The sequence below is a fragment of the Strix aluco genome, chromosome 11 (genome assembly GCF_031877795.1).
Source record: "Strix aluco isolate bStrAlu1 chromosome 11, bStrAlu1.hap1, whole genome shotgun sequence".
Taxonomy (NCBI): domain Eukaryota; kingdom Metazoa; phylum Chordata; class Aves; order Strigiformes; family Strigidae; genus Strix; species Strix aluco.
In genome coordinates, this window is record NC_133941.1 from 18622300 (window position 1) to 18638280 (window position 15981).

General features: G+C 64.5%; 3 protein-coding genes across 6 annotated transcripts in view; 1 reads left to right on the forward strand and 2 right to left on the reverse strand.

The window, feature by feature from the left end:
• The first annotated feature begins 104 nt into the window (after positions 1-104).
• CYB561D2 (cytochrome b561 family member D2) lies at positions 105-2259 on the forward strand. 2 transcript variants are annotated; one of them, XM_074836452.1, is made up of 3 exons: positions 105-280; positions 361-410; positions 588-2259. In XM_074836452.1, the coding sequence occupies exons 1-3, from the start codon at positions 154-156 to the stop codon at positions 1134-1136; spliced, it is 726 nt and encodes a 241-aa protein (XP_074692553.1). In that variant the 5' UTR covers positions 105-153; the 3' UTR covers positions 1137-2259. The 2 variants fall into 2 exon arrangements, with proteins under 2 accessions (XP_074692553.1, XP_074692552.1); XM_074836451.1 differs by having other exon boundaries at positions 361-398; positions 633-2259.
• Positions 2260-2476: 217 nt separating this feature from the next.
• Positions 2477-5399, reverse strand: TMEM115 (transmembrane protein 115). The gene is made up of 2 exons (XM_074836450.1): positions 4453-5399; positions 2477-3717 (listed from the first exon to the last, which is right to left on the reverse strand). The coding sequence occupies exons 1-2, from the start codon at positions 5304-5306 to the stop codon at positions 3516-3518; spliced, it is 1056 nt and encodes a 351-aa protein (XP_074692551.1). The 5' UTR covers positions 5307-5399; the 3' UTR covers positions 2477-3515.
• Positions 5400-6084: 685 nt separating this feature from the next.
• Positions 6085-15981, reverse strand: part of CACNA2D2 (calcium voltage-gated channel auxiliary subunit alpha2delta 2) — a 226609-nt gene continuing 216712 nt past the window's right edge. For all 3 annotated transcript variants that reach the window (XM_074836445.1, XM_074836444.1, XM_074836443.1), the window contains 16 exons: positions 14960-15020; positions 12474-12571; positions 12179-12269; positions 11985-12047; positions 11757-11860; positions 11583-11681; positions 11395-11489; positions 11063-11110; positions 10578-10649; positions 10260-10412; positions 10088-10140; positions 9927-9982; positions 9700-9823; positions 9091-9200; positions 8786-8874; positions 6085-8191 (listed from right to left, as the gene is read on the reverse strand). In XM_074836445.1, coding sequence (XP_074692546.1) covers positions 8063-8191; positions 8786-8874; positions 9091-9200; positions 9700-9823; positions 9927-9982; positions 10088-10140; positions 10260-10412; positions 10578-10649; positions 11063-11110; positions 11395-11489; positions 11583-11681; positions 11757-11860; positions 11985-12047; positions 12179-12269; positions 12474-12571; positions 14960-15020 — 1445 coding nt within the window. In that variant the 3' untranslated portion in view covers positions 6085-8062. The remainder of the gene's footprint in view (positions 8192-8785; positions 8875-9090; positions 9201-9699; positions 9824-9926; positions 9983-10087; positions 10141-10259; positions 10413-10577; positions 10650-11062; positions 11111-11394; positions 11490-11582; positions 11682-11756; positions 11861-11984; positions 12048-12178; positions 12270-12473; positions 12572-14959; positions 15021-15981) is intronic.

Consider the following 15981-nt stretch of genomic DNA (forward strand, 5'->3'; position numbering starts at 1 on the left):
GAGCGACGGCGGCGCGCACCCATTCAGCGGCCGCGCGGCGCGGAGGAGGTGGGCCCTGGCACAGACGGACAGCCCACCTCGCCCAATCGGGGGCCGCGCCCCGGCCCGCTCGTCTCGGCGGCGGTCGTTCCCCCCCCCCCGCCGGCGGCCGCCATGGCCCTGACGGCCGAGACCGAGTCCCGGCTGTACCGCTCCCTGCGCGCCGCTGCCGGCGCCGCCGCTCACCTCGTGGCGCTGGGCTTCCCCACCGCCGTGGCCGTGCTGGCGCGGCCCGGATCCAGTGAGTGCCGGGGCGGGGCCGGGGGGGGCGGGCCGGGCCGGGCCTCTCAGCTCACCTCAGCGCCTGCCCTTCCCTTGCAGGCCTCTTCTCCTGGCACCCGCTGCTCATGGCCCTCGCGGTAAGTCCCGCCGTCTCGCCGGACTGCCCCCCGGCCATGGGCACCTCCCTCGGGGAGAAGGAAGGGGCCCTGCTGGCGGGGAGCACCCGGCGCAGGGGGTAAGGCCCCTCTGCTTTCCGTGGGTGGTGGGAGGCTGAGCCCCGGGAGATGCGGACCCGCTGCCGGTTCTGCCCCCCCGCCGTGGCGGAGGGATGGGGGCGGCCGGTTGCAATCCCCCTGCCCTCTGTCTCCCAGTTCTCGTTCCTGATGACGGAAGCCCTGCTGATATTCTCCCCGGAGACCTCGCTGCTCCGCTCCTTCTCCCGCAAAGTCAAAGTGCGGGCGCACTGGGCCCTGCAGCTGCTCGCCCTCCTCTGCGCCCTCCTGGGGCTGGGCATCATCACCTACAACAAGCACCTGAACGGCAAGGCCCACTTCGTGACCTGGCACGGCCTGACGGGGCTGCTGACCGTGCTGTACGCCAGCGGGCAGTGTGCGGGGGGGGTGCTCCTGCTCTACCCCAAGCTGATGAAGAACTGGACGCTGGCCAAGCTCAAGCTGTACCATGCGACCTCGGGGCTGGTGGGCTACCTGCTGGGCTGTGCCAGCCTGATGCTGGGCATGTGCTCCCTGTGGTTCACCGCCTCGGTGACCAGTGTCGCGTGGTACCTCGCCATGCTGTGTCCCCTTCTCACCAGCCTGGTTATCATGAACCAGGTGAGCAACGCTTACCTGTACCGCAAGCGGAGCCAGCACTGAAGGCCTGGCACAGATCTGAACTTCCCCTGCGTGAGCCAGCGAGGCCAGGGCTCTCCCTCGCAGCCCCCCGTGGGGGTCCCCTGCTCGCATAGGGTCTCCCCAGAACTTGATTTCTACTTACTCGTCTCTCGTTAGTCCTGGATTGTCTGTAGTGTCTTGTCCCTGGGGAGCAGCTACAATGTGCATCACACCGAGCAGGCAGGAGCTGCCCACCTCACGCCTGCCTTGGTGGGGACATTTCCCAGTACAGGTAAAGCTGCTAGTCCCCGCGGCAGCTTGGTGCTCAGTGCTGAGAACCAGAGGGCTCACTCAGGATTCCTGCTCCTTCTTCCTTCCCTTACCACCCAGGGCTGCTTTGGAGCAGGCAGGACAGGAGCCGTCGCGTTCCTGGTGAGGAGGGCGGGGAGTCCCCGCTCACCCGGGAGGCTGCAGCAGGCACCGCACTGCCTCTCCTGCCACGAAGGCAGCTTGGCCAGTAAAGGTGCAGGGCACGGTTGTGGCTGCAGCCATGGGAGGGCTGAGCAGGGTGGCAGCACCCGAGGCAGATGCAATGGGACGGTGGTACATCCTCACAGCGCAGCCCCGTGCAGGGACCTGAAGGCTCCCCAGGACTGGTGCAGTCAGCCCTGCCCGACAGCCGTGGATCTGGGCACCCACTGCCACGCACAAATCCTTCCCGCTGGCTGGGACAGCAAAGCTTCAGCCTGGCAGGAGGTGGGGATCATTTTACAGAGCAAATTACTGAGCTGGGCTGCAAGCCGGCAGCCTGCACAGGCCTATCTTGTCCCTCTGAGGGGCACAGGGAACAGTGTGAGCGCCGGGGGAGCAGGGCTTGGTGCAGGCCTGGGGGATGAGCCCTTGAGCCAGCCTGCAAAACAACCCTGGGGAAGGCAGATAAAGACCTCCTCACCTCTCGCCTCGCTGGCACAACCACCTGCCTTCCAGCCCACCTGCCAGCGGGGTGGCCGGGTGCTGCAAGGCTCCCTCGGCCACAGCGGCCCTGTGGCTCCCCCTTGGCACGTATCCTGCTCTCGGCTGGGTTGGAGAGCTGGGAGCAGCTCCCAGGCTGGGAAATTCCTCTGTATCCAGAGCTTTTACTCAATAAAGATTTCAGGCAGCTACAGTGCAACAAGCCCTTTTTACTATCCAGGAGGGTGTTTGGGGTGCAGGCAGACATCTTCCCCCTGCAGATTTCCTACCTCCTGATTACAAAGGGTCTCTCCCAGCTTGCGGGGAGCACCCAGGAAGAAACCCCCTCCCCAGGCTCCCGCGCAAGAGCTCTCGGGGCTGCTCTGTGCACAGCCCCTGCCCTGCCCGCCCTCTGTTGCGGGAGCCGACTCTTTCAAAGAACTCTTTATTGATACCGAAACGTTGTGTTTTTCCCAGTTGACAAAACCTTCTCTTGTGGTCCTTTAAAAAAATAATCACAACATCATCGACCCATGTCCTGGGCTGCGGACTGCCCAGGGGATCAGGAACTGCGAGGAGGCTGTCGCAGGGAGCATACTCTCCATCCAGAAAAACAAAAAAGCCCATCAACACAGAGGGAGGGAAAGAGAAGGGGGAGCCCATATTCTACCCGCAGGAAAGAAAACCTGCTGCCGGAGGAAGCATCGAGAGCCCCGCTGTAAAAATTAATTCCAGCTTCTAGTGTAATCTGACAAACGGATTAGCCGGGGAGCGGCCGAGGGCACCGGCTCGTCACAGGGCTGGCTTCAGGGGTGGGAGAGGGAGGAGAGAACCCCCCACGCGCAAAGCCCAGAGCTGGCAGTGCTGGGCCACCGCTGTGAGGGGCTGGGTGGCCCCCTCCTGCCCAGCGGCCTGTCCCCCTGCCTGGCAAACCTCTCACCGGTCACGGCGAGCTCCTGCAAGGGCTTGGGGAGGGTCCTCATGGGAAAGGGATTCAGAAAAGAAACCCACCAGCCTTCCTGTTCCCTCGGTTAGAGACAAAACTACCTTCAGAAAGGAGGAAGTAAGTGTTGAGTGCTCTGGCCAACCCCCGGCACAGAGAAGCGAGGAAGCGCTGCTGACTTTGCTCCCGCGTGGGCAAGCGCAGTGGCATCGGGGCAGGGATCATCCCCGCGTCCCCCTCCTGAAACAGCCCCCGCTGCCGGTGTCGATGTCCACGGCCTGCCCTGCGCTGAGGGGAGCAGCTCGAGGACCCCCGTCCTTGTGGTGGCGGCAGTGTCGTCGTCCTGGGGGCCCGGTGCTGGCCGCGAGCAGCAACGAAGCATTGGAATGAGGTAGCCCCCCTGCCTCTGCCGCGGGAGGAGTCCCCGCTCCCCACCGAGCGTCCCGGCTGCGGGGGGGGGGACACGAGGGGGGTTAGCAGCTCTCCCACGGAGATGGGGCGGGGAAGGGGGGCGGCGTGTCGGCCCATCACAGCTGGGACGGGGCATCCTGGAAGGTGATGAGGTTGGACTCCTGACCGGCACCCTTCCCGGCTGCGCCAGGGTCAGGCAGCAGCGGGCTGTCGGCCTTCGCTGCCGCCGCCTCCTCCTCGTCATCCTCCATGCTAGGCCAGGCCGACTGGTCCTCCACTCGCTTCAGCCGCTCGTTCAGGGCCTTCAGGGCCAGCTGCCTGCAGGGCAAGGGCAGACAGGCGGGTTAACAGCTCTGCCGCATGGGGCTCTGTGCAAACCTGTCCCTGGCTTTCTCCCAGCAGGAGAGGGTGGATTCAGCAGTGCTGGAGATGACCCAGAGTGCCTGGGACTGCCCCACAGAAACCCACTCGCACTCCCAGACCACAGCACTTCCAGACCACGTACGCAGAGTTTTCATGCCACGTGGTGTGCTCGGAAGCTGTCAGGCAGTGCACAGGCTGCTCCAGGAACAGGGGAAGAAAGGCGTAAAACAGGGCAGGGGAAAGTGGGGCGCCAACACCTTGTCCAAAACTTCCTGCTGGGAGTCGGGAAGGCCAATGCCGGGTGTGCGGGAGGGCTGGGGCGTGGGGCTGACGCACCGCCCTTCCCCGTGCCAGGATGACGGGTGCAGGGCTGCCATGAGCAGGGGGTCCGCACCTGCGGCAGGTGCCATCCCCCGTTCTCCTGCAGGGAACCCAAACTCTGCCTGCCCCTTGCCCAGAATCTCCCCGCTCTTCCTCTGCACTTCCACCACTGCTCCACATTTGGAAGAGCAGGACAACAACCCACCACCCCCATGGCAGGGAGGACAGCCCCTAGCAGACCCCCTGGAGAAGCCCCCCCCCCCCGCCTTAGCACCCTGCACCCTAATCTCCCCAACTCCTCATTTGGATTTTAAACCCGACTCTTGCTGCCCATAAACACGATCCCCACAGAAGCAGAGCAAGTGGTACCTTCTCCTCTCAGCATCTTGGGGGTCTGTCCCCGGCAGGCTGATGGTGATGGATGATGGGGCACCCACATCATAGCGTTTGACTGTCTTGCGGCAGACCTTCACCTTCACCAGGATGCTGTGCACCAGGTTGGCCACCAGACCCACCACAGGCTGCAGGATCTCGGGGAAGAAAGTGGCGAAGGCGAAATGGTCAGACATGTCTCCACGGCCTCTACTATGTCGCTGGTAGAAACGTAGATAGACCCAGCTGGAGAGGAGGCCGAAGCCATACGAGGCCAGTACATTGCTCTCGACGAGGGCAGCAAGCCGCAGCAGAGCCAGGAGAAGGAGCAGGAGCATGGGGACAGCCTTCATTCTGATTTGGGGCACCTTCAGGACAGTGCTGTCCCCCATCGTCTGCTTGAGGGCCACCAAGACTCCCCCGAGGAAGCCCAGCCCGCCGTGGATGCGGACGGCAAACAAGTAGGCGAGGTGGAAGGAGGCCACGTAGGTGAGGAAGTAGGCGAGGGCCCCCAGGAGCCCCACCGAGACGTTCACCACCGCGAAGAAGACCAGCAGCTCCAGGGCGCCCCAGAGGGGCTCCAGCAGCCGGCCGGCCGCCCCCAGCGTGGCCAGGCTGGCCGCCAGGCCCCAGGCCCGCTCCTCCACCAGCCCGTGCGTCAGCAGCGTCCAGACCCAGAAGTTGGGGGGCAGCAGATAGCCGGGGGTCACCCCCAGGCCGTAGGCCGTGTCCAGGCCGAAGGAGAGCAGGTAGAGGAGGAAGACGGCGGCGCTCAGCGACTTCACCACCACGCTGGTGCCGGCCAGAGCCGCCAAGAAGTGCTGCCGGGCCACCGGCAGGTACCGCCGCATCTTCGGCCCCCACCGGCGGGACGGGGCTGCCCCGCGGGGGCTACAGCGCCCGGCTTCCCCCCCCCCACCCCCCGCCGGGGCCGCCTCCCCCTCCCCCGCCGGGCCCCGCTCAGCCCCCGACCAGGCCCGGGCCCCTCCAGCCGCCGCCGCAGGCCAGGCCAGGCCGGGCGCGGACAAACAGCGGCTGTGCGCATGCGCGGCGCTGGGCGGGGCCGGGCCGGGCCCGGCCGCCGGGGGCGGGGCAGGGTCCCGCCGCGGGGCACGCTGGGACGTGTAGTCCGGCAGCCGCTGCCGGCCACGTGAGCGGCGGGGCGGGGCAGCGACATGGCGGGGGCGGGGTGGGCACGGGGTCACGGAGGAGAGGGGTGGGGGAACACGGTTATGGGGGCACGAGGGGGACGGTCGTGGGGACGTGGGCATGGGGGGGCACAAACCCCACGGGACAGGAGGACATGACTGTGGGGACACAGGGGGGGACAGCGCTGAAGCGGGGGGCGATGTGGGAGCCCGGGGGGGGGCTGCGTGGGGCGGGCTGAGCCCCTGCTGCCCCACAGTCCCTCCTGTGCCACGCGTGGGTGCCTGTGAACCCGCCGCTCTGCCCGTACCCCTGCCCGCGTCCCTGCCCGCGTCCCTGCCCGTCAGCCTCACAGCAGAGGTGCAGGCAGGTGTGAAGGCAGCGGCCTGGCTGGCAGGAGCACCCCGATGTCCTGCCCGCCCCCCCGTGCCGTGCCCCCCCGGCCCTGCCCACATACCCGGGCAATGACGCAGCCACCGCCTGTGAAGTGAAAATATGAACATTATTTAATAACTGAGTCTCTGTAATAAACCATTTGAAAATATTTTACAAGGAGTCACACGCACAATATCTTACAAATTGTCTTTTTGTTGGTTTTTGAAGTTTTCCAACTCTTCTGTACAAAAAAAAAATTAAAACCCAAAGAAATCAAAAATAAATTAAAGAAAATCAATTAAAAACCCAACGCCTTTGAATGAGCAGAGAGAAGCTTTCAGATGGGGACAGGGCAGGACGCGACCCCGGTGGGACGGGAGGGCCTGGGGCCACGCCGCCCCTTCGTCTCATTGGTTTTTAACTTAAAATAGACTATATATGTATATATTTATAGGTATGTATAGTGGTGGTTTTCTGGCAGAGCACCTAACTAGACTACAGAAGTACACACACTCCCGGTAACACAGAGCCATCTGTTCAAACACGGTTCCCAGAGACAGTAACCAAACACACACTGAAAAAGCTACAAGCAGAATGACCATTAATTAACCCCAGCACTAATTAGCGCCTGGCGCCCTCCCCAGCCCCCCCGGGATGGCCGTGTCGAGGGGGCTCCCCTGGCCCTGGTTGATGGGGTGGCTCTGAGCGGGGTCCCCCAGGGGGGTGAGGGTCCCTGGGGCTGCCCGCCCAGGCAGGGGCCCCCGGCACTGCCGGGAGCAGTGGGGGGCATGGGTGGTGGGTACGGCACCCCCTGCACCACAGCACCCCGGGGTGTCACGGCCGGACACCCTGCACCCGGTGCTGGGCCCCCCAGCCCTGCGGCACCTCTCCTGGCTGGGGTGGCGGGGAGCAGCGGGGTGCAGTGGGGCTGAGCAGCCGCTCCATCCGCCTCCTTGGCACCCAGTGTTTTGGCTGGGGGATGACACCCTCACCCGAGTGCCCCGGTGTGAGCCCCAGCATCTCAGGGTGCCCCGCTGCAGGGGCACCTCCCACCCCCCAGTGCTGGGTGCCCCCCAACCAGGATCTCAGCAGCACCCAGGGAGCAGCTCCCCTCGCCGTGGCCCGCTGGCAGCCCCCACGCCGGGGCCCCAAGGGATGGGCATGGGGGCCTGGCACATCCCTTCTGAGGACATGTGGCACCCCCTGCTCCACCTCTGGCTCGGGGACATGTGGCACATCCCACTGTGGGGCACATGGCATGTCCCCCTCAGGGACAAGCAGCAGGTCCCCTGGGCTGGTGCGGTTTCTTTGGCAGGGCTGCAGGGCGAGGGCGGCTGGGGGGGACCCGGCAGGGCTGGGGCAGGCAGGATTTCACAGTGATCTGCAGAACGGAAAAGAAACAAAATACATTTTTCCCCCCCCTCGTTTTCACTCCAATATCTGTGCCCAAGAACGCATGAGAGTGGCTGAGCCCAGAGCAGGGACCAGGGCTCCATCCCGCCCCAGCGCAGGTGACGGCTGACTGCCCCCCGCCTCTGCCCCTGCCTGCACCCGGCCCCGAGCCCGCGGAGATGCTGGAGCCACCATCTGCCCCACACACCTGGGGGGCCGGTACCCACTCAAACAAATAATACTGACCCGCACAGTCAAGTCAAGTCCCTTTTTCTTTTTTTTTTTCCCCCCCCTTTTTTTTTTCCATGTGTCCTCATTGCTGTCAATAAACACCGCCGGTCTCCAGGTGAAAATGTCAGAAACTCGATGTAGAAAGATCTGCTTTAAAATCTTCAGGCTAAAAAAATAGGCGAGGTGTATGGGGAGGTCGTGGGCGGAGGGTGCTGATGCCACTTTCCGAGTCCGAGTGGCCGGGAGGGCACGACACGGGGGCACCGACCCGGTCCCCGCTCTGCCGGGGAGCCCCTGCCTGCACCCTGACTCTTCTTTGGCTGAGGCCGACGGGGAGTGCGGGGCGGCATCGTGGGGGTCCCCGAGGCGGCAGAGGGGACATCGCTCCCATTCCACCGGGCCGGGGAGGGGGATGGAGATGGAGCTTGAAAGAAAAGAGAGCTGGCTGGGGTGGCCGGAGGGGCTAAAGGCAGGCGGCCGGGGGCAGCGGGTGCCGGCTGGCGCTGGAGTAGAGGAGCAGCAGCTGCAGGGAGAGCAGGACCCCCAGGGAGGGGGCAAAGGAAGCCCCTCGGCCGCAGTCTGAGGTATCTTCCTGGGGGGAGCAAAGGGAGATGGGTCATGGGGCACTCCCAGTGGTGCCACAGTGCCGCAGGGGCACCCACTGCCCTGGTAGGGGCACCCACCACCCCCTTCCAGCCCTGCTGCACCTCCTATCCCAGGACCCTTGTGGCGCTGCCTCCCTGGGGCACACCCTACCATGCTGCTCTTTCTGGGATCTCCATGGCTCTGCTCCCCCCCCCCAGCCACGAAGGGCACCCCATAGCATGACTCTGCTAGGGACCCCCCCATGGCTCATATCCCCCAGGGGGCACCCCAAGGCTCCCAACCCCCTGGGTCCCCCCATGGCACTGCACCCCCGGGATCCCCCCATGGCTCTGCTCCCCCCCCAGAGGGATATTCCATGGCATTGCTTCCCTAGGGTCCCTCCATGGCTCCACTCCCCTCCCCTTCAGGGGTAACCCACTGCCCCAATTCCCCCCCAGGGGGGCACCCCACAGCTCTCCTCCCTCTTTGACACCCATGGCTCTGCTCCCCCACCAAGGGGGCACCCACTGTCCCAATCCCTCCCCTGGGAACCCCACCCTGGGGCTCCGCTCCCCCCTGTGCCCCCCTGCACCCCACGTACTGTTGCATTGTAGTCAAAGCAGATGTGGGGGCCTTTCCGGTAGCGGGGCCTGTCCACCAGCTCACACTGGTTGGGGTCCCTCGGGGGGGCTTCACAGGTCAAGGAAACCACCGGGGACAAGGCGGTGGGGGCACATGGGATGACCCATGGCCACCCCCCAGCCCCTCTGGCCACAGGCTGGCTCCCTCCACCCCAGCCTGATCCTGCAGCTCCCAGATCCCCCACCCAGCCCTGCAACACCCACCTGTCCCCTCACCCCCTGCCACCATGTCCTGGTGGAATGCAGCCGGGCCACCAAAGGATACCTCTTACCTCTGCCTGCAGCAGCTTGACGGACTCGCACTGGCTGCAGAGTGGCTTGTCAGCCACCACAAAGAGCAGGTTGGTGTTGGCCAGCCTCTGCGCATGGAAGAGCCTGGGGGTGCGACGGCAGTGGGGACCCCTGTTACCCTGTGCCCCGATCCTCCCCTAGCCCCCAGTGCCAGCTCTGTTGGCAGGTGGCTCTGGGGAGGCTGAGCCAGCAGGGCCTCCCCATCCCCCAATCTCATCCCTGTTCTCCTCCCCATCCCAGTCCCCAACCTCATCCTCTCCATCCCTATCCCCACCACTATCCCCATCCCTGTCCCTCTCCCTGTCCCCATGCTGAGGGGCTGCCCAGGGAACTGACACCGATGAGCTTTAGAGCTTGGTCCCACGTGGAGGAGCCCTGGGGATGTCATCATCACCCCACAGCCCACAGGGACACTACTGTTGCTCTCTGTCTCCCCTGTCTGAGTACCACAGCCTCCCCCCAAGCACTGCACGGCATCTCCCATCGCCCCCATGCAGGTGGCTGCAGGGGCATCCTGGCAAAGGCAGCCTCGGGGGGTGTCCCCAGCCCTGCCTGGGTGGTGAGACCGCAGGGACGGACCCACCTGGAGCAGTTGCCGCAGTCGATGATGGCGTTGTAGGTAGCATTGACGGTGCTGAAGTAGTACTGCGTCTGCTTCATGATGCAGCTCGTCTCTCTGGCCTCCATGCTGTCCCCCGCCACCTCCTCTGCGCCGGCACAGCGCCGTGGGCCAGGGGCCATGGACCCCCCGCCACGTGCCCCCACTACGTCCCCTGCCCGCCCCCACCCCGGGACTCCCCGGGGACTCACCCGTCTGGAACCAGCTGCTGTAGGTGAGGCCGTACAGGAACTGCTGGAAGAGGGACCTGGGGAAGGAGAACGCAGACACCTTGCTGTCCCAGCCCCAGGGACATGCTGGTGTCACTCCCTGACAGAAATAGCCCTTGGGGAGGGGATACGGCAGGACTCACCAGGCTGCGGCCGAGGTCCACCAGGCGAGGTTCAGGAGATCGGCCACAGTGGGCTGTGGGCAAGAGGGGGGGTTGGTGAACCAGCGCGTCCCCGTGCAGGGCGCTGGGGACACCCCCGTGGGTCCCCGGGCTCCCAAACTGCCTGGAAGCCACTGCCACCACAGGTGCTCACCACGAAGACACCCCGAGGCGCAGCGCCCGTGTTGCTCTGGGCCTCAGGGGCACAGACAGACTGGAAGTCGTAGGACTCCTTGCGGGCGTAGAAGGAGTTGTTGTAGAGGGCGGACATCAGGTTGGCATCCACCTCGCTGAAGAACTTGCCCACCTGGGATGGGGACAATGAGTCTGCACCCAAATGCCACCTCGCTGGGGGTCTCCCCTGGCGAGGACTTGAGCAGGGCTGTCGCACCACCCATGACACGAGCTCAAAGGTCTCTGCTCCCCGCTGGGACCCCATGCCCAGGAGAGCTGCCACACGGCCACTGCTCACCTGGTACCAGTGGTCCTCCTGGTTGGAGAGCACCAGGAAGCCCCCGTCATCGATGAGGACGCAGATGAGGTCCTGGGGAAGGAGGGCAGTGTCACCCACACCCTAGCCATTCCCAGGGCAAGGCAGGACATGTAGCAGGGTGACAGGCAGTCAGGCAGGGGGGCCAGCATGGTGTCCCCAAGCCTGGGGGCTGCTCAGGAGCATCTCGGTCCTGGGTGCAGGGAGTGAGAACTACCACCCACCCTGGGAGGTTTAACAGCTCCCTCGGGGTGGGGGTCCATGATCCAGGGGTCAACCTGCAGGGCTTCATCCCTGCGAGGAGGGTCGGGGGCTGGCTGAGCTCCAGGAGCGGCAGGGGGACAGGGTGGGTGCACTCACCCCAGACAGCACAGGCAGGGTGGGCAGGGGACGGGGAGTCCCCCCAGTCATACCCTCCTCCCCCTGCCTGCTGTCCCCCGCTGTCCCCACTGCTGCCCACCACCCACCTTGTTGTTGGCTTCACAGTCCATCTCGCAGCTGGTCGAGGGGTCACACTGTCAACCGAAACCAGGGCAGAGGGACAGGTTAGCAGGACCGTCCTCCCCCCCAGAGCTGTCCTGCCAGGAGGGGACACACGGGGTGGTGTCCCCAGGGGGTGGGGACAGGTGCCCTGAGCAGGGTGACAGCAGGGCTGTGTGAGAGGCGTAAGTCCAGTGGGGCCACAAGCACCATGTCCTGGCAGTGCTTCCCAGCCACGTCCCCAACAAGCAGAGCTCCCTCCCTGTCCCTGTCCCCATCCCCACACCGTGACAGCGCTGTGGGAGCCCCAGGGACATACCCGGCGGGCGCCCAGCTGGTCACGGTCTGTCCGGTTGCTTGCCAGCACTTTGAACTTCTCAGCCCAGGCCTCCAGGTCCAGCTTCACCCCCACCACTGGGGCAGTGGGGAGATGAGGTGAGCCCTGGTGCGGGGGGGATGACAGGGACCCCCCCCACCTGGTGGCGAGGCACCCAGCCCCCTGCCTACCTGCCGGCTTCAGCGTTTTGCCCCCGATGCTGAGCTCCACAGCAGTGCTCACCAGGATCCCAATGGTGTTGTTCTCCAGGTCCAGACCCCGGTAGCTGGCTGTGGAGGGCAGGGGTGGCATCAGGGGACATGCGAGGCCTGTGCCACCCCCTGCTGCTCCAAACTGGCACCCACCGTCCCGGTAAGGCGGCTTGAAGATGTAGCCCTTGTTGTCCAGGCTCCTCCGGTAGAAGCTGGCATTGAAGGGCTCTGGCTCCTCCTCCCAGTCGTCTGCAGCCCTGGAGGGGAGCAGCCACGGCCATGACTGTCACTCAGCTCCAGTCCCACTGGAGATGGCCCAACCGGAACAGACATGTCACCACGCAGGGCCAGGCACCTCCCCCCCACCACCCAGACACTCACTTGTTGGGGAAGACACGGGTGATGCCCCCATCGGTGGCTGCGAAGACAGCCAAGAGGCTGTACCTGCAAGGAGAAGGGTCAGGCACGCTGGGCATCAGTGGGGTTTTGCTCTGCCCCCATCCCCATAGCCCGTCCCAATCCCCCTCTGTCCCCATCCAGCACTGCCCATCCTGGGCCACCTCGCCTCCACCTACGTGTTGAGGTCCTGGTCCTTCCAGACCCGCTCCACCAGCTGCTGCGTGATGCCCGTGTCCAGGATCAGGTTGTGCAGGAGGAAGTTGTCACCTTGGAAGGAAGATGGCGAGGAGGAGGAGGAGGAGGTGAGGGCTGGCCCCCCATGCCTCCCTGCTCTGCCCCGGCACCCACTCTGCAGCAGCTCCCGGGACCCCAACCCCAGCATGGTTCACCCCCTGCCCCATCTCCCCCTGCACCCCTGTTCCCCCCCTAACCCCCCTGCCAGCCCCCCACCAGCCATCCCCGGCTACTCACACTGCTTGGAGTCTGGGGTCACCTTTTCCATGAGGGCAATAAAGTTTTCCAGGAACTCGGTGTTGTTATCCGACAAGTCGAGGTCTTTGCAATACTCTCTGGGGTTTGGGGGACAAGGTTTGCCGTTCGCGAGGATGGAAAAGGCAAGGTCAGTTCTCCCCCAGGGACGGTGGGGCAGGTGCTGGCCATGCTGCCAGCACCCGGGCTTGCCGGGGGACATGACGGTGGTGACATGCCACCGCTCCCGTGAGCGTCACCCCGCCAGGGCAGGCGGCTGTGGGCATCTCTGCAGACCGGCACTCAGCCCTCTGCTGCCTGCAGCGCTGCCAGCTCGGCTGTCACGCCGGCCACCGCATCCAGCACTGCCACCGGCACTGAGGTGCCATCACCTCTGCCAGGGCCTGCTTTGATGGATCCCAGTTTGCCCAGAGCAGTACAACGCTGAGCCTATCTCTCCCCATACTGGTGGGTCTACTGGTGGGACTGGGTGCCTCTGCCACCGTACTTACCTGCGGGGCCAGGCGGGCGCCACCGTGCCCACCCTGCCCTGCCCCTGTGGCACCCTGGGGAGCAGGGGCTCCGCTGCGGGTGCGAGCGGGTGTTTGCCTCAGGAGGCCCCGCGGCTGCGCCGGCGGCACCACGCAGGTGCTCGGCAGCCACATCTGTACCCTTTGTGTAGATAGGTAGGTGTTGGGTGAGGCCCGGCCAGTGAGGGCAGGCACTTGCCCGTGGGCATTGCTGGCCCTGAGCCCCTCCTGTGACAGGCACCGTGGGGGGTGCTGCATCCCCGCTCCAGTCTGGGGCCACCCTGAGTTCAGAACCCTAGCCCTGCCGATGCTGGGGACAGCTGTGACCCCGTCGGTCACCAAAGGCTCTATGGATGGCACAGGTTAGTGCCACCCTGGGGTGCTGAGAGCCTCCCAGCCTCAGTGGTGTGGCTGCAGGCAGTGCTGGGGGGCTCAGGACTCCCCCAGATCATGTCCCCTTTGCCAAGCTCCTGACTCTCCCAAAAACCTCATTAAGAGGACAAACGCTGGAGCAGAGGGTGGCAGGGAGCATGCCTACGGGGCAGCCAAAAAAGCTGGGGCACCCCGGACAGCCCATTCTGGCCCCCCACCCCCTGCTCGGGGGGAGCAGCCACCTAAATACACCGACACGCACAGATACAGGTACTCACACACCCACGGGGGCAGGGGATATACGGTTTCTGAAAATTTCCAGTGGCCCATGGGCATGGCAGCATCGACGGCAGATCATACAGTCGCCCTGGGTGCCAGGCACCCTCCCCGGCACGCATCTCCTCCCTGTCACCTGCTCATGCCGGGCTGGCACCCAGCGCAGGAAGGGTGCTCACAGAGCTGCTTTGGGGGACACTGAAGGGCTCGCCCTGATTTTCAAAGCCCAGTTTTCTCTCCAGCTGCACCGGCTGAAGAGTCCCATGCTGGACACTGACCCCATCACCACAGCCTGAGTGGGGCAGTCGGACGGCAGACCCACACCTTGGGCCTCGGGCTTGAACATCACCTCCATATCTATCCCCTTAGTGCATTTACGGGCCAATTTTTTAACAACAGGATTTTTCTGTTTCTCATTACTACGCTTCTTTGGCTGCCATGTTTCCCAGACCTCAACCTTGCTGTTGTATGCGTTGTCCAGGGACCAAGTTCTCCCCAGGACTGCACGGTAACTGTATATTTTGGGCTGAATTCATGTGAGTAATGGCTGCTGCAGGCAGGGAGCGTTGGGGGTACACACAGGTGACATGGGTGGCAGGGCTGTGGCTTTGACCTGCTGCAGTCCCCAAGAACTACAATGATAAAACACCTCCTAATGGAGCGTTTAGCTGTTATGATGATGTACAGGTACATAGGTGATTAGCTGGTAATGTTAATTAGGGCTGCTCAGAGGTTGCACTGCAGCAGCGGGAAGGGCAGGGTGCCAGCAGAGCCACAGGGCTCCTGAACACCTCGCTGAGGGACGGCCCTTTGTCCCCAGTAGGTGACAAGACTGGGTGGCACGGCCCAGGGGAGGGGACGTGTCTGTCTGTCTGGGGGCCACTGCGCTGTCCTCGTGTCCCTATTTGCAGCCTGTGGCTGGCAGCCTCCCCACCCACCCTGGGCATCCCGAATTTGAGCAGAAACCTACCCCTCCTTCTCCCTCCCCCCCCCCACAGCCAGCACGACTGTATGATGCCACCGCCGGCCCCTCGCTCGGCGGGGGGATTTTCAGAAACTATACCTATATATGCACGCACAGAGGTCGGGCCGTGCCGGGTGCATATATACCGTGCTGGATGCAACCGGGTGGCGGAGCGGGGCTGGGGTCCCGGTGGCAGCCCCCCCGGCCGAGCGGGCACACGACACACACAGCGATAGGGGACGGGGAAGGGGGACAAGGCACGATGAGGCGAGGATGGGGGGCGATGGGGGGGTCGGCAGCGGGGCTGGGGCGGATGCACACCTCGGCAAGCGCACACGCAAAGCTACCTGGGAGCAATGAACACATGTCCCTCCGACTCAAAGCTGTTGGGCAGCAGGTATTCAAAATCTGCAACAGAAAGGGAAGGTTATCTGGCGGGGAGGGGGGACGGGGACACCGGGGGCCAGGAGGGAGAGAGACGGACAGAGAGAGAGGGGAGGGAACCAAAAAAAAAAAGGCATTTGCTGCTCTTGGTAACAAGAGAGGAAGGAAAAGGCCGTTCTGCTGTCGCTGGCACCGCACGGGAAGGAACGTTATAGCCAAATCGGGAGAGGTTTGCCCATCTCGGCTCGAATTTGCTCGGTCGCGGGCTGAAGGCGGGCGGTTGCGTACGCGCGGCCGGTGGCGTGTACGCAGGGACACACAGAGACACACACACATATATATATGCGCGCACATGTATATATATGCATGTTTGGGAGGGCGTGGGGGCGTCTCTCTCTCGGGGGTTGGGTGGTGGGTGAGGGCAGGGAACCACATGCTGTGCTCCTGGCCGGAGGAGGATCACCAAAACACTTGGTTGTTGGGAGAAAAAAAAGGAGTTTTCAGGCATCAACATGGCCAAACGGGGAACCTTGCCGAGGACAGTCCAACCAGAGGCTCCCCGCCCAGCAAAGTGCCGTGCAATGTGCTGCCGGGCTCTGCTGCCAGGCGCCGGTGGCCCCCCTCCCTCCCCGGGGCGATGGGACCCCAATAGGGATGGGGGCCCATGCCTGCCCGCCAGCCCGGCACCTCGCTCAGCTTTAAGGGGGGGTCACAGCCCAGCAGGGTTTGGGGTGCCTCTCGGGGACCCCCCTGGCAGAGGGGTGGCGGATGCGGGCTTCAGCTCATGGGGGCAAGCCGGGCTGGGGGGTGCGTGGGGGGGTGCTATGGGACATCCTGGGGCTGATGGCCCCCCCCGGCGGGCACCGCCACCCCCTCGACCTCCCGCCGGCCCCTGGTGCATTGCAGGGCACAGCCAGAGGTTGGACTGTTGCTCTCTGAGGGCTGTAGGAAGGGGCCGGGTACAAGCTGATGAGAGGAAGAGGAA

Excerpts from the sequence above, each read along its gene's own strand:
- CYB561D2 (XM_074836452.1), top strand. The coding sequence starts at position 154 with ATGGCCCTGACGGCCGAGACCGAGTCCCGGCTGTACCGCTCCCTGCGC. Across the intron at positions 281-360 it reads GCTGGCGCGGCCCGGATCCA|GCCTCTTCTCCTGGCACCCG; the intron begins GTGAGTGCCGGG and ends CTTCCCTTGCAG. Across the intron at positions 411-587 it reads CCCTCGCGGTAAGTCCCGCC|GGATGGGGGCGGCCGGTTGC; the intron begins GTCTCGCCGGAC and ends GCCGTGGCGGAG.
- TMEM115 (XM_074836450.1), bottom strand. The coding sequence starts at position 5,306 with ATGCGGCGGTACCTGCCGGTGGCCCGGCAGCACTTCTTGGCGGCTCTG. Across the intron at positions 3,718-4,452 it reads CAAGATGCTGAGAGGAGAAG|GCAGCTGGCCCTGAAGGCCC; the intron begins GTACCACTTGCT and ends CTTGCCCTGCAG.